General features: G+C 21.4%; 1 protein-coding gene across 1 annotated transcript; it reads right to left on the minus strand.

The window, feature by feature from the left end:
* Positions 1-247: 247 nt before the first annotated feature.
* LOC105361591 (box A-binding factor) lies at positions 248-15271 on the minus strand. The gene is made up of 7 exons (XM_011498838.1): positions 15183-15271; positions 10106-10644; positions 8958-9582; positions 7933-8475; positions 4449-4574; positions 1335-1470; positions 248-364 (listed from the first exon to the last, which is right to left on the minus strand). The coding sequence occupies exons 1-7, from the start codon at positions 15201-15203 to the stop codon at positions 345-347; spliced, it is 2010 nt and encodes a 669-aa protein (XP_011497140.1). The 5' UTR covers positions 15204-15271; the 3' UTR covers positions 248-344.
* Between the last annotated feature and the right edge of the window lie 2263 nt (positions 15272-17534).

Raw genomic sequence — 17534 nt, forward strand, 5'->3', positions numbered from 1 at the left:
TGTTTATATTTACAAAGATATAAATAAATAATCTTTTCCGTTACAATTTTATATTTTTCATTATAGTTTTTCTCATTTAGAATACAAAAGTAATTCATGCATATTATATATTTGAAAAATATAATTTTAAAATAAAACATTATTTCAAATGTAAATGTTTACTGAAATTGTTAAAATCTTTTGTACACTGTTTGTAAAAAATGTATTATTTAACATATATCACATTATGTATTTATTTATATTTTTTTTCAATAATCCGAAGAAAGTATAAATAGCCATTTATCCTTGTGTATCGAAAAATCCATATTAGAAAGTAGGATGGGCAATTTAATGTTCTTTCTCTTTCACGTTTCTTCCACCAAGCCTAATTGAAGAGGAATGGTTGTACAATATTCATTTAAAAGATCCTAAACTTATGAAAAGAAAAACGTAGCAAACACAAATTAAGAAATTGTATGAAATAATATTTTTATGCCATTTTCAATAAAAAATTTTAATTATTAACGAAATATGTTAAGGAGTTTTGAAGTCAAATTTAAAGTCGTATTTAAAGTCAAGTTTTTGATTTTATATTATTTTTTGTAATTCATTTCTAAATTCTATTTCAAAAATGAAAATATATTAAAATATATTAAAATCATTAGTATTATAATAAATTTTTTATAATAAATTTTTTAAAATTATGTTGGAAATATAAAAATTATTTTCTCGCATTTGAATATAATTTTTTTACGAATTCATTTTACCAAGGCTCATATAATATTTTATAGTGGCTATTTTTACAATCACTTATTTTGGTGATTTTTTTCTTTGTTGTAAAAAAACTACTTGTTTTTATCATTTTTTTGACTAAATTTTTAATAACTACGATGGATCATTCACTCCTTTACTTTGTTTTTTTAAGTACTTCTCAAAGCGTAAAGTAAACTCTTATAAGATAATTTTAGTATATACAAAACACTTGCAAATATAATTGGTTATCAATCGTATATAGATATAGACATAAATAATTTTTATAAGAATTGAATTTTTTGAGTTTTTTCTTATAAATTTACAAATTAATTGATTATTTAATTATTTTTAAAGCGCAAAAGCTTATACTTTTATCAATTTCTTTTTCTTTTGTCAATAAAATTTTATAAATTTTTACATTTAACAATACTTTTGCTAATGTATAGATCAAAATATCATTTATTCTAAATTTTAAATTGTATCAAAATTATTAAATTCATCTTTTCTATAAAGAACTTATTTAATGTATAAACCTTTATTTATATAAAATTACTAAAATTGGTTAAATTATTTTTTACTCATTCTATTCACTAGAGACTCACCAAGTAAATTAGTCTTAATTTCTTGTTTGTGAATAGCATTTGATAATCCAAGATTATTATTTAAATTTGTATGATTTTTCGGTTTTCTTTTCCTTGATTGAATGGCATCTTTCTTCATGCTCATCGGTCGATTCACCTTAAAATAAGATTGTAAGATTAAATAATTGAAAGATAATATATAATAATTTAATTAAATTTTTAGACCAATGTTATTTTTTATTTATTTATATAATAATCATTTATATAAAATCATAGTTATACGAAAAGATATTTTAAAATGCAAAAAAAAATATTTATACATCGACACATTACATTATATTATGTAACAATATGAAATTCATTAGAATATGATAAAAAATTGAAGAAACATTAAAAAATATATCATATATATATTACATATCGCATATAATTATTTTTCAATGAAACTGCTGTGCCCTGCTTTTATTAAAATTATAGACTGAAATGTTGTACGTTATTATATTTGGGAAGGATAGTATATTTAATGATATAAATTTATACTATTTACTGAATAAATACTTATCTTTATTCGTTCAAAAAGATTTGTAAGCAATCGTATTACTAAAATACCTAAACTTACTCGTTGACTACATTAAGCTCAACAGATAATCCTATTTTGAAACTGATTTTTTAACTAATGTTTTATGACTGAATATCTAACTAATTTATTTTATAAAAAATTACAATTATTATTAATACCAACTTAAAAAAAACATTGCTGAACGTAAAGGTACATCTTAAACTTTATTACTCCTTAGTAATAACAATTTTTCTACGGTTTTTGATATTTTTGAGATTATTATATATTATATATCATTGAACTAAATTTATCTGTTATTATTTCGAAAAATATAATAAAAAGAAGATTGATCAAACATGATATAAAAAATTACTAATATCATCATTAAATGAATACTATTTCCTATACTATCCTATAACTATTTCTTAAAAAATTCAATTATTAAATACAAATCAACAAATTCAAGGTCGCATTTTATTGATATGAATAGTATTTTAATAATAGAAATTCGGTTAGTTCAATTAAATTTATCTTTCGATAAAAATCACCAAATTCTTTTATCTGAAAAAGAGTACGTGACCGATTTGATAATTAAATTTACGACGCTTTCGTGCTAACATTCAATCTATATCTAACATAACTCAAAAAATCTCGAATTATAAACAAATTAATCAAGAATTTAAAAAAAAAATCATTTAATAAAATTTTCTGGATCAGATAGCATCAAAAGATGTATAAACAAACATGCAAAAAATATAGATTTTGCATCGTCTATTTAACAAATTTATCAATCGATTCATTTGCTATTAAATAAATAACTAAAAAATGTGCATAAATAATTATAATATATTTCAAGAAAATAAATTTTTTAATATATATTTAATACAGTTTTTACAATGAATTTCATGCATACTTGTTTTCTGCATAAAAAACAACCAATTTATCAAAAAATAATAGAATACATTATATGAATCAATAGAAAATAATATTATATACTATGTTTTAAAATTAAAAAAATATATATTTGATCTTTATAATAATAATTCTTTATGCGTTTAAATTACACAAAATTTTATAATAAAAAAGATAGCATATAATTGTAAACCAAGCCTGTATTGATTACTTTCTTTAATATTATATATATTATTACAATATTATATTTAATATGATAGATTTAATTTTTGTTTAACAATTATTTGTTCTCTTTTATATTATAACATAAAACTTTGTGTGATTCAAATGTATCATGAATTAATATTACAGATGTTTCTAAAATGTATTGTTGAAACTATTAGAAATTATATCGAGTATATAAAAATTAGATTTTGTTTCTGAATTATAATTTTGAACTAATTTGAAAAGTTAATGTTAATATTTTTTACGGTATGTTTCAGCGTAATACCATTCTTATATGTTTACAATACACGCATAAATGATTAGCTATTATAAGCATGTTTTTGATATGTTATAACATTTATGTATGGAATAATTTTCATAAATGTACATGTTAAAGCTTCCTAAATAAAAATATAAAATAATATTAAAATATATATTTTTTCTCTACATGTAGGAGAAATAAAATAAGACTTTTAAAACTGCGGACTCATCTATTAAAAATTTGGAATCTGTAAAACATTTTCAAACAACTTCATTAGGCTGCAATACACTTATATACGCTATGACGAAAGGAAACAATCCATAAAAAATATAATTTATTACGAAGAATTTCAATTTGAAATTCTGTTAAAAGTAGCTCAACCGTATAAGTATCACAAAGAAGTGATACAATGCTTCAACGTTATTTACAGCATTTATGGTATTTTTTACTATTTTACTTTCTTTACTTACTTTCGCTTGTGAATTGAATGGATATATGTATTTCTAAGCACTTATTTAACCACAAAAACTACAACAATGGATACACTCGCAATATATTTTACTTTTTAACAAGAAGCAAAGAAAATAGATATTCCTTATTAGCTATATAAATCTATCAACTTTATGTTCGGGAGATAATAAAAAAAATTTATTTATAAATGTTGTAAATTAGCTGATCGTATAACAAAAATTAAAAGGAACAATAGAATCCTTAATATTTAATTATATTTATTTGACTATTTTACTTTTATGAATTTCAGATCTTGTTATAATATATGTTACAAATTTAATACATGTAATTAGTTATAAATATATACATAAAGTATAGTAATTATTCAAAATTGAACATCAACAGAAAGGTATTGAACCATATTAACTTGAATTGGAAAATTAAAGAGTAAAAATAACTAATTTAGGATTAATTATATTAATATTCTTTACAAATTATTATGATCATAGTATAGTATCAAATATTCCAATTTAGTATTTTGAAAATTTAAATATTTTTAATAAATAAATTATTTCTTCTGTAATAAATGTATGTATGATAAATTATATATTAATATATACATAAAAATTATTAGAAATTATGAAATAACCTAATGAGTTTGAATCAAACATTGAATGTACTATTTTTTTTTAATTTTTACAAGATGTTATACATTATATGTAAATATACAAAATACAATAATACTTACACCATGAAGTTTGTAATATAATCCACATGCATTACATACTGGTTCGCCATTATTATTTCGCCTCCAAAGTGTAGTTGTAGTTGTTCCGCAATTTGCACATCTTACACCTATTCTTCTTCCTCCAACCTAAAGAGATTGTGTCAATTTAGAAATGGGTTAAAGTACTACGAATATAGAACTGGTTAAATAATTCAAAATATTCAACTGAAATAACATTAATATTATAAAAAAAATTAAATATAGTAATATATAAACACACGAATAAAAATATATGGAATCTCAATCTCTGCGTTTCCAATTAATTCCTTAAATTAGTCATAGAAATATAATATACTATATAATAATTCGTTTTTTTTAAACTAATTAATTTTATCAACTACTGATTAACAAAAACAAAGAATACATTAAACAAAGAATTAATATTTAAGGTATTTGTTATACTTGTTCTTTAAAGTTTTAATTTTAAGAATTTTTAATCAATTATAATTACTGTTTCCTGGTTAGCTTTTCTTATGATAGTAACTGATATTTTTAAACTAATAACTAGATATAATAAATTGTTCGGCTCACTAGTATATAATATTTGTTCACCAAATATAGTTTTTATTTATCTAGGGTATATAAATAATATACATAAATTTTCGAATAGTTTTTTTAATATTTTCAGAAGTTTTATGATTAAATTAAATTTCAAATATAGTATTGAAGTCAATTTCCATAATTTGTGCATGAATTTATAATTGTGCATATTTATAATTTACATAACCTAGTCAAACACATTTAATAAATGAATATTATATAAAACTGAAGCCACTTTCTTCTCTTTGAATAAAATATTTGATCAAAAAAATACAATTACGTTGAAAAAAATTTGTATTTTTATGATATATTTTAATTACATATTTATTGTTATAGAAAGAAACATAAGGGATTCGTAGAGATAAATTTATCCAAGGATCAACGAAAATGATAGAAGGCAATAAAATCTATTAAAATAACAATAAAATAATGAGACAATTTAAATAGTTACAATGTTATTATTAAAACACATCTGAAATAGATAATTTTTCTACAATTCATTTGCTTTTATCTCTGCTACTCAGGCTTAGCTTATATTTGATGCATTAAGTTAATTTGCATTTTCTTGTTAATTATTTAATATATATAAGATTAATTTTTGGTTTTATTAATACCTTATAAATTACTGAAACTATAATGAAAGATGATAAATTAAAAAAATAAAATTATTTTATTAAGTTTGTAAAATTCCCTTTATCACTTTATAATATACCACGTATTTATAGTATACCGTGTTACATTATTTATAATTACTAATAATTATTTTTATTGAATTGTAGAAGTTAGTACAATAAATTGAAATAATATATAAAAGAAGAGAAAAGATAGTGATGTAAAATTGCAATTATTAAAAAGGAATTTAATACTAATACTAAGTGTCAGTTTTAATGTTCATTTATTGAAAGAATAATAAACTAGATAGACAAAAATAATGTAACATATATTTGTAATAGATTTGCAGAATAATTTGAAAAACTAATTTATAATACAATAAGGATTAGAAAATACGATCACAAAGCTATAAAATTAATTTATATATAATTACTATGATTATAACTAACTAATTATAACTTAATAATAATAAACTAATTGTAATTATACCGGCTATAATTAAAATAATGTGTATAGAAATTTACTATACAAAAATGTAAAAAAAAATTGAAAGAATACAAAGATTAATTCTGTCTATATGTATAATTGCTAACTAAAAAAATAGATATAAGTATCTGCATGAAGAAATATGTACAAGGAAAATTAAAAATATTAATATTATAATATAAATTATAATAAAAATATTAAGATAGTAACGATTGAAAATATTTACTAATTGATAAACTATAATTAAATTATATATTACATAAGTTGCACTAATAAACTTTAAATAAAAACTTGTACTTCGATAAGAAACTTATTATTACTAAAAAATTAATAAACAATATTGTTTATAAAATGTATTAAGGGATAAATAAATTGAAATAATTAAAGTTATTTCAACATTTTATATTATGATATATGAAATTTATTCACAATATATGAAAAAACAAATTATATATAAAACATAAAAACAATAAATTTATGATTGTATTTTATAAGAAAATAAAGTAAAAAGAGTACGTGTCATTTTTATATATTTCTTAATTTTGATTGATTAGATATTAACGATACGCTTATGTATAAAATGTATTTATATAATCTTGATTAAACATTATCCGCAAATTTTAAACTAGAACAAATTTTAATTTAGAAAAATACAAATATATTTAACCAAAATAAATATATCATTATAATAAAATATTACTTTACAAATACTTGTTTAATAAATACTTGATCAATGTTATAATGTAAAAGCATAATAGAAAATACAATAAATTGGTTAATTTAATCTATTCACTTTACCATATGATTTTAATATATTAAATAAAATACTTTAAATACATTAATTTTGAAGTAAAATAAGTTTGAGATAAAATAAAGATGAAAATTTGAGAAAGTTTGTACTTAAAAAAAATATCCTTTTATGTTGTAAATTAAAATTTGAAATATGAAGTTTAATTATAATTTAAATAAGAGAATTTATAAAAAAAAAAGATAATGTTAAATATTTTATATAATGCCGACTGATAAATTATAAGATCGACAAATAAACTAATCTAAATAAACAAATCTAAAATCTTTTTTTAATTTAAATGTTTGGGATAATATTTAGAGTAAAACAGTGCAATAGAAGAGAATAATATTGGAAATTAACTAATATGAGATAGTAAGAGAATTTTCTATGTATTGAAGTTCTAAGAGGAATTAAATAAAATAAATTATGATGGATAAAGTAAATAGTTAGAAGGATTAATATTAAGAAAAGCACTTACATAGTTTTGGTAGAAAAACAAGAAACTAAAAGAGTTTAAGTAGATCACCATGAAGATGGGAAGATAACGTTAAAGTGAACGAGATGTAAGGCACATTTGAGAATCCTGGATGTATTTGACACAACATAAAACAAAGTGGTATTCTTATATTATTAATTAAATATTAAACTTTCAACGTGTAGTGAAATCTATGTTACACTGCTGAACTTTAATTACAAAATTTAAATTCGATGAAGAGCTTAATTTTATTCATAAATTATTTTATATAAATTATTCATGAACATTATAAGATAAATAGTGATACTTAATCAATACCATAGTATCATATACTACTAAGCATGATAAATAAAAAGTGTGTAGTTATTAAAGATTTATATTTTTAAAAACTAATAATAATATTTATATATTAAAATTTAAATAATTTGAAACAGGGTAAAATTTATAATTTCAATAATGGAAACTTTCACGTATAAATTAAAAAATATGAATTCATAATATATTTAATTTTAAACAATGAAAATAAAAAATAGTAATTTCACACTCACCGGTAGTACAGACGTCTTAGGTTTTACACGTTGCACAGGCGGTCTATTCATTCCATTCGCTTTGCAATAAATTCCACAAGCATTGCACAAATACAGACCAGTTCCATCTTTTCGCCAAAGCGGTGTTGTATTAGCACCACAGTTTACACATTCCTTTGATTCATTATTTAAGGACGTACCTTCAAAAGCTTCATCATTATTCGGTAAAGGTATTGTTGTCCAAGGTGATGATGGCCCACTAGTTATATATGAACCATTAGAAAAAATCATACTGCTTCCATCGCTTGTTGAAATAGCAGGTACGCCCGTATAGCCCTGTACATAGTCAAAAGTTTGAGGCGGTGAGGATCCACTTGTCGTTGCCCAATATTGATCATTTGCAGGCTTAGCAAATTGATATGTAAGCGTTCCATTTGGATAGAGGTTAACCTGGGAAGGAGAAGCTGGTTGCTCGTACTGAAGAGAAGCTGAACGCATCAGTGAAGAAGAGGTTAAAGTCGGATCACTTTTTACGTAAACACCGGTTGTATGCTCAATCTAAAAAATATATAATATTTGAACATTTTATTTATATTCATCTTACTTTAATAATAATCTGAAACACTTAAACCGCGCAAAATTAATTATTTAATATTATATGAATAAAATTGACGTTCATAATCCTTAAAAATCTTTTATTTAATCGTTAAATTTAATTTCATAAAAAAATCGTTTTAAGAGTTTATGTAAAAAATGCTCTTTTAATTATTAATTCACATAAATACATTTATATATTAAATTAAAACCTTTAATATAATATTCCAACAAGTTTTTTTTTAATTTGTTCTTTTATACATAATTTATCTTACTTAAATATTCCTAAAATAATATTTATTTATTAGTTTTCAAATTAGTTAGTATAATAATATCAGTATTTAAATAAAATAGTTATAATATATATAATAATAATGAAAATGAAAAATACATATTCTATTACAATTAAGTTTTAAGTTACAAAGGAAGATTTATATATCTCTTACCTCACCAGTTTTTGAAGCTTGACTAGATGCTGGATAAATGAAAATTTCTTGATGTTTGGGATAACTATAATTAGAAGGTGTTTGCTGAAATGCCTCTGAAGTAATATACTGTGCATATGGAATTGATTGAGTTGATGAAAGAGGTACGGTTTCCAATGTAGTATACGTACTTGATGCTTTTAAACTATCAGCGGCGATACTAACTTCTGTGCTGTATTTTACAGTACCAGTTGCATCGGTATAAGCTGTTGCTATTAAGTGTTGTTGTTGGATCTGTTGATTTGGCCTAATAAGATCCAATGATGAAGAAAAATTCTGCGCAGAAGAATTGAGATGCATCCCGTTGCTGGATTGAGAGACCACCGCATGTGTTTCATAACTTTCCCCTGCTGATGTGCCATTAGGTGACGCTTGATAGCGACTTAGAGGCGGACCCTGCGCTGTATCAGGCGGACTGAATCGTTGATGGGAAACTTGCTGAATCTGCGATTGATTTGAAACACCTTGACGTTGGTGCTCTTGTATTGCTATTACTTGTGCATCGCGTCTTAATTCCGAATCCTCAGAATATGTTACGTATGTTACACGATCAAGTTCTAAGCGTTCTGGAACTGGTGTTTCATACCTAACAAAAAGTGAAAAGTAGTTTTAATACTAATTGTATGATTATTTATGTAATCTAAAAATATATTTTCATTTATTCAAATTTATTATATGAAAGAATAAATTTATTTATGTACTAATTTACTATTTTATATTTTATACAACTTTCATATTTGTAATAATTGATTATTCATATTTCACTATTCATTTTAGGAAAATATTAATGATGAAATTAACAATGTTTCCTTTAAAATAAAACTTTTTTATTAGACTATATCCAAACACTCAATATCGTCAATCTAGTATTAATTGTTTCAACTGTTTAAAATTTAGATAAATTTTTATATTTAATTTACTCTACACATTACAATAATATATCAAATTAATCTTTCCTTATTATAAACAGTTAACTTAAAATATATTTTTAAAGAGCATAACGAACGAATCATTCATTTATCCAATCGTCCATACGAATCTAATTTATTTGCTTTTAAATAATAAGATTATTTATATTTATTATAAGATATCTATACACATTAATTTACCTCGTCGGCTCTTCAACGGTCATAGTAATGGTTGATTCCACGGATTCCGATTCTTCAATTTGCATTTCATGACTATTTGTAGATGTAAAAATAATATGCTGTTGGTGCTTCGGATGTTGATGCTCAATTACTCGTTGCTGATCTTCTGGACTTTGTTCATGAGATATACGTATGTTGTATTGATGCTTTTCCGAATAAGCAGGTGGTTCTTGACTTTCTTGCTTAATAGTTCTAGTTGGATGACTTTGAGAATGTTGTTGATGAATAATATGATGCATTTCCGTTTGTACAGTTTCTGGCGAAGTTGATTCAGAATTAGCTACGCATTCTGTTATTTGACCAGTAGTAGTTATTGTGCGTACATGTCGACGACTTGTTATAACACTTCGCGGATTATTCATAGACATATGCTGTTGCTGAGCCTGTTGATGCTGATCTATTTGCGAACGACTCATCTGATGAGAAGAATTCTCTTCTATTCGATGACTATCCCACTCTAGTTTTACATCATGTGTTTGAAGATTTTCTTTCATTGTATCCTAAAACCAAAAATTAAAAAAAATGAATTATGTTTTTTTTTAATTTCTAATTTTTAAATATATTATTTTCTTATATTTTATTGTAAATTTAAAAACTTAATTAAGATTTTTTAACAATGTTTATATTAACAATACAATATTCATTTTTCATTTACGATGATTAAATATTATAATATAATATTATAAAATTTCTCGATAAATGAAATTAATATAAAAGCAAAGTATTTAGAATAAAAGCATTTATTGAAAACCTTCAATTTTTGTTAAATAAAAACAAAATTTATTTCAATTATATATTTAATTAAATACAATTTAATATATCTTATTAATAACAGTTGATATAATAGGATTCATGATATTGAATGTAATTCTTTAAACCATTCTTTTAATATTATATAGTATCTGTACATTACTTTTTAAACCTTCATTTTTAATTAGATATATATATATATATATATATTTATTTATATAATACGTAATATGTAAATAGTAAGTAATAATAAAAAAATTTTATTATATTTCGACAAATAGTAAAGAACATTAAATTATTGTTTTCCAATTTTTGTGTATATAACCTTTAAGATATATAATAGAATATTTTAAGTCTTAATTTAAATTCTGCAATTATAAAATATAAAATTACAAAACTTTCATTATTGAATATTTTAAATATTTAGCATTAAAATTTGTTTTAACATATTTCAAAATCAATTTTTTTATCGTTAAATCTTAACTAAAAAAATCAAATATTTAAAACTATAATGTATATTATAATTTATATTATTTATACTAAAATATCTAACACCAAAAATAAATATATGCAGAACCTTTCACTAATTTACAAATATTTAACAAATTTACAATGCTACATAGTATAAGCGTATATAAATATAGTATATAATTAATATATCAATACTATAATAATAATATAATATAATAATTATACTTACTTATTTGTATTTTAAAAATAATAAAGCAATTATATTATTATATGTAATAGAAAAACTTGATATTATTATTTATGAAAATGTCAAACACTTTTATACATTTTATAACAAATTGTTTAATTGTCAAAATATAATAATAAATAGAATTCGTTTCTATTAATTATTTTATTTTATTTTATAACAAGTAAATGAAATTTACTTGTATTATATAGATTTGTTATATTATATAGATGTATTATATAGATAGATAGATACTATATAGATTAATAATATATTAAATATTAATGTATTATTATAATTTTAACTTTTCAGGGAAAAGATATCGGTAAACCATTAATCTTTAAATGAACTGACATTGATAACAGATATTGATCATAGACTATTCAATTATGTTTCTGATTTGTCAACGATCACTTATTTCGATACTTGATTTCAGTATAATGAAAATTATTTTACATGTTACAGTTTTAAATAATATATAAAATATGCGACCACGTATAAATAGATGTATTAATAATATCAATACTTTTGTATAGTATATACTAATATTATTTAATATACGATACAAGCTATTAACATGTTTAAAATGTACAAATTGACTGTATTCATAAAAGTAGAGCTTAATAACTTTAACGTCATGAACATATTACCAAAATTGTTTTTGTTAGATTAATTTTTTGAGAATTATATCCATTATTCTTATTTATTATTCACTTTTACTATTTAAAATATTTCAGTCAGTTCAGGAATTTATACGACAAAACCATAATGTTTGAAATATATTTTATAAATTTTATTTATGTTACGCATTTAAATCATGTATATTTCTATTGTTTTTTAAATTACATTAGTTATTAATACCATTCTAAACGCTTATCGGTGAATATTACGATTCGATTATCTTAAATTTTGTATTAATTAAATTTATTATAATAATGTAAAATAGTTAACGATTTGAATATTCTAGAGTTTATTAAGAATGAGTGTTTATATATGCATATATAATTTAAGTATTTGTAAATTATAAGATTTCATTGTCTGAATACGCTAAATATAATGTTACATATTTATAGAAAATTTTTACATTAGATTTTAGATTTAGAAAATTAATTACATTAAATTTGAGTGTTTTACGTTTCAATATTATGAAATTTAATAAAAAAATATTATTATCCTTCGAAATTAAATTTTAAAAGACCAGTTAAATTATTTATATTAAATATTATATATAAAATTAAAGCTGTTAAAAATATTTGTAAAAATGAATTTCAATATTGGCTTTTTATTATTATGTAAACATTACAAATATGTATGTATTTATGTATTGAGTATATATATAAATAAATAAATATGTGTGTGTGTGTACATTTATTGCATATATTATAATATTTTCAATTTTAACTTTTATTTTAAATACACATTAAAATATTTAAAAAAATAAGTTATATAATTAAGAATATACAACAAGAATTATAAATTTTAATCAATAAATAACTAAAAATTATTTATTATGGACAATATTATTAAGATATAAATATTAATTCATTATATTTATATCTTAATGACACTTTATTTAGTAAAAAATAGTTATTCAATGTATAAAATTGTCCTAGTTTTAAAAAGTTAGCCGTAAATAATACAAGGAATAACAAATACTATTAGATTCAGCACTATCAGTTTACCTGTATAATAATCATAAGCAGCTTTGATCTCGTCTTAAAAAGCTTCAAAAAGTTAATAAAAAATCATTTCAAATATATTAACAAAACCTCTCGTCGATATAATCGTCTTCATTATTTCGTCATGTCTCTCAATGAGGTGCGACACACCTCATTCGCCTTTAAGAAAAAATGCGAGATGTGTTTGCTCTCGCGCACTCATCGCTTCCGCTCGACAATGTCAAGTTTCAACTTCCGCTGTCATTAGAAAAATTGTCGTTAATGTAAGCACAAACCTTCGAACACAATACAGCTTCCTTTCTTTTATTTTACTTTACTAAGTTCTTTATTTTCCACGTTTAGTTTTTTAAACATACCATACGTATTTTTTTCGGCATACAAATTTTTATGAATACATTATCTATTTGGTATGCGGACGTCTGCCCATTTTACATTTCAAAGCTTTGTTTAATAAGTCGATTTATTGACATCTTATTAAACGTTATAATGAAATTTATTTTGATTTTTCTATGTATTGTTTTTAATATACTACCTAAGTATAATGTGTAATAAATGAATAAAGAACAAAAGTTTAAACATAAATTCGGTTTATTAAACGGTATTAATAAAATAAAAAATAAATTGTAGATTAATAATTTTCAATTTATAAGTATTTATTAAAAAATGTACCACAATAACGTTATTTTCTCCAAATATAATTCTTAATTAAATAAATGTTTTGAATTTACATCTTTTTTATAAACTTCAATTTTTTTAAAAAATTTCAAAATTAACAATTTTATATAAAAACCAAATAATGTTTTATTTTATTCATTTATTGTTGCTATTGTGATAAAAATATAAATATTACTTAAAATTTTTAAAGATATATCCAATATTTAAACTTTTTATCAATATATACTTAATCATTTACCTGAAAAAATAAATTATTAATCAACAGTGAACTTTCAATTAATTTTCAATATTTTGATTTTATAATATTTGTACTTTAAAAATAATTTTATTAATTAATGTATTTACTTAATAATTTGAATTGTGGAAAGTATATGATCAAAATGGGCATTCAAACAAATATTGCATTTATATAAAAATATTACAAAAACGTTCTACGAAGATTGAACGTTATAAATAATATATCAGATTTTTTACTTGGAATATACTTCAAATAAAAGTGTGGCTTAATTTTTTCTGAAGTTATTTCATTTTGACATGTATATGCACTATTTTCCCCATTGGAACACGTGGAACTTATTAATCGACGCCATCATGGTATATTATTGTCTTGCTTTTTATATTTTTATACATTTTGCATTAAAATATTTTTACTTAGAAGATACTTGCACGTATATTTATGAATTTTTCTTTAAGCTTACATATAATTAATATTCAGTTGTACCACTTATACTTAAATTACGGTTTTATCAAAATAATTTTTTCAATGGTTTTAAATCTATTCTGTTATTCACTAATTTCATTGAAACTTGTAAATTATACAAATTAAATACATATTCTTATTATTTTCTAATAAAATAGATTACAATATATAATAAAGAAATTAATGCATTTATTGTAATTATGTTTTACCGATTTTCAATTGTTATCAATAAATATAATTTGAATAAATAAATACAATAGCTATTTCATGTTCATATAAAGGGAAAAATTATTTAAAAATTATCTAATTATTCCAAAATATATCCGTTTTTCATATATTTCATGTTGTATGGATGACATTTGTCTAATCATTCGACAAATGAGAAAATAATCAGTTCAAAATGCTAAAATATAAATGGAGTATCAAAATTTATAATTATGGATGTATAATTAAAATACACATAAACGAAAAAATAAATGTATTTAAATAAATACAAATTAAAAATATCTAACAAAGATGCATAAACACAAACTTTACCTCTATTGGTGTCAATCGCATTTAGGTAGATGATTTAAATAACAGTCTTCAAAATTGCAGAAAAATTGGAAAGAAAAAGATAAAAACTTTACGCGCTCTTCAAACACCAATCTTTCCGATTGAATTATTTTCTTGTTATCTTGTAAAACAGAATAATAATTTAATAATATAACAGCTGTTGGCCAGTTTATATCGTCAGAAAATTATTCGTTATGTTATCCACACGCCATCAAACCCAAGAGATTGAGCGACTAGTCGATTTCCGTTGTGCCAAGAACAGAGCACAATTTCGAACTGAAGAAAAATATTCGTTGCGAGGTGCAGATAAGAGAGCTCATGCGTAGAAGTGGAAAAATGGCAGAGTGGTTGTACAGTAGAAAAAAGATGACTAGCACTCGTTTACAATTTACCTGAACAGTATAGAGGGAGGGGACAAACTGACAGTCGGAGTGAGAGTAGATTACTAAGAAAAAGAGAATTTTAGTCTCCATTATGATTCGAAAATTAAAAAAAAAACGTAAACATACTAAAGGAATAAGAGTCAATAAATATAATAATTTGATAATAATATATTTTAATAGAATAATAAGAAAGGAAAGTTAAATAAGAGAAGATATAGGACAGAAGACAGGTATACGTATGTATGTATGTGTGTATGTGCGCATAGTGATATATATATATATATATATATATATATATATATATAGAGAGAGAGAGAGAGAGAGAGAGAGAGAGAGAGAGAGAGTGATTGAGTGCGGTAGAGTGGGTGTCTATATTGGGTATTACCGTGTCTTCTACGACATTTAACAGGAACGTCCCCTTTTTTTCATTGGACAATAATAGTCACTTTCTTCTTTTCATTGACTTCATGCAATTTAATTCAATTATTGTATATTCAGTAATATAATGTGAATGCTTATTTTTAATACTCTAGTACAATATAAATCGTATAAATATTTTTTTTCTATTTTTCTAATTTTGTATTCAATACAAAATTTACGTTAACTAAAAAAAATAACTTCAATCTGTCAAATATAAATTTTGATTTTTATGATTATAAAATCTAAAACAATTATACAATATTGTCAATAATAATCTTTTTTATAATATTATATAATAAATGTTAAAAATATATTTGATAATATCATTAATTACAATAGCATAAATGAATTACATACACTCTTTTGAAAAAATATATTGCATATTAACATAAATTTTTATAACATTCATCATGTTTGTTTTTAAAATATTATTTAATTTACACTATGATAGCATGAATATTTTATCATAAATGAAATTAATACAATAATATATTAGCTGATTATTAAACTATAACCAACAAAAATATAATTCTATATATAACTATAAAATATTATTTATTAATAATTCTATTATTTATTAATAATAAATAATAAGAGAAAAACCTATATTGTAACGAAATTTTAAAATACAAAAGCATCAAATTATTTTATTACATAAATTAATAGAAATTTTTAACAATTCTGAATATAATAATTAAAATAATAAAGTTAGAATTATATATTAAATTACTAGATTGGATAAATTAAAAATATAAGCAAATTTTTTGTTGTAAATAATTCAATTTTTAGAATAAATATTATTGTATATATACATTATATAACATAATAGTAACAAGATACATTAAATCAGAACATATATGTATTAAAATAACTATAAACTTTATACAATTTAAAATAATTACATAGGCAGTAAGTTATGAACTTAATGAATGATGGCAAAATATTTTTTTATTATTTAAATTGAACCATTATTTAAATAAAATTTTTAAAAATTTGAAGGGGATATCTTTCTATAACTACCTTTGACATATTTAATTATTTAAGTTACTATTTTTTGTATAATCCCAGTGTCACACTAATAAACACTCTCACTTATTTGAAAATATATATTATGTTTTAAAAAAGAAGCACAGATGAGTAGTAATTACAACTAAACGTAAGTATGATTCTCTGAAGTACATTTCAAAGTAAATTACATAGAAATATCTTTATATAAATGCATTACTTATAATACATATATTACTTATAAATTAAAAGAAATACTATGTTATCTCCTACAAAGAAACAAATTGCGTTCTTAAATACAAGTAACTTTATAAAAGATATATTTGAAAATTTTTCTAAGTAAAAATTATTACTACATTTATACTACAATATTATAATAAAGGACTGAAAATATATATTATAATATGTATCTATATATACGAAAATTTTAATAATCATTAAATGGTCTTATATTATACTTTTTAAAAATACTAAAAAAACTTGTTTTTCTAATGTATAATAACGATTTTTAACTAAATTTTAATTT

This window comes from Ceratosolen solmsi, unplaced genomic scaffold (genome assembly GCF_000503995.2).
Source record: "Ceratosolen solmsi marchali unplaced genomic scaffold, CerSol_1.0 scaffold30, whole genome shotgun sequence".
Lineage (NCBI taxonomy): Eukaryota > Metazoa > Arthropoda > Insecta > Hymenoptera > Agaonidae > Ceratosolen > Ceratosolen solmsi.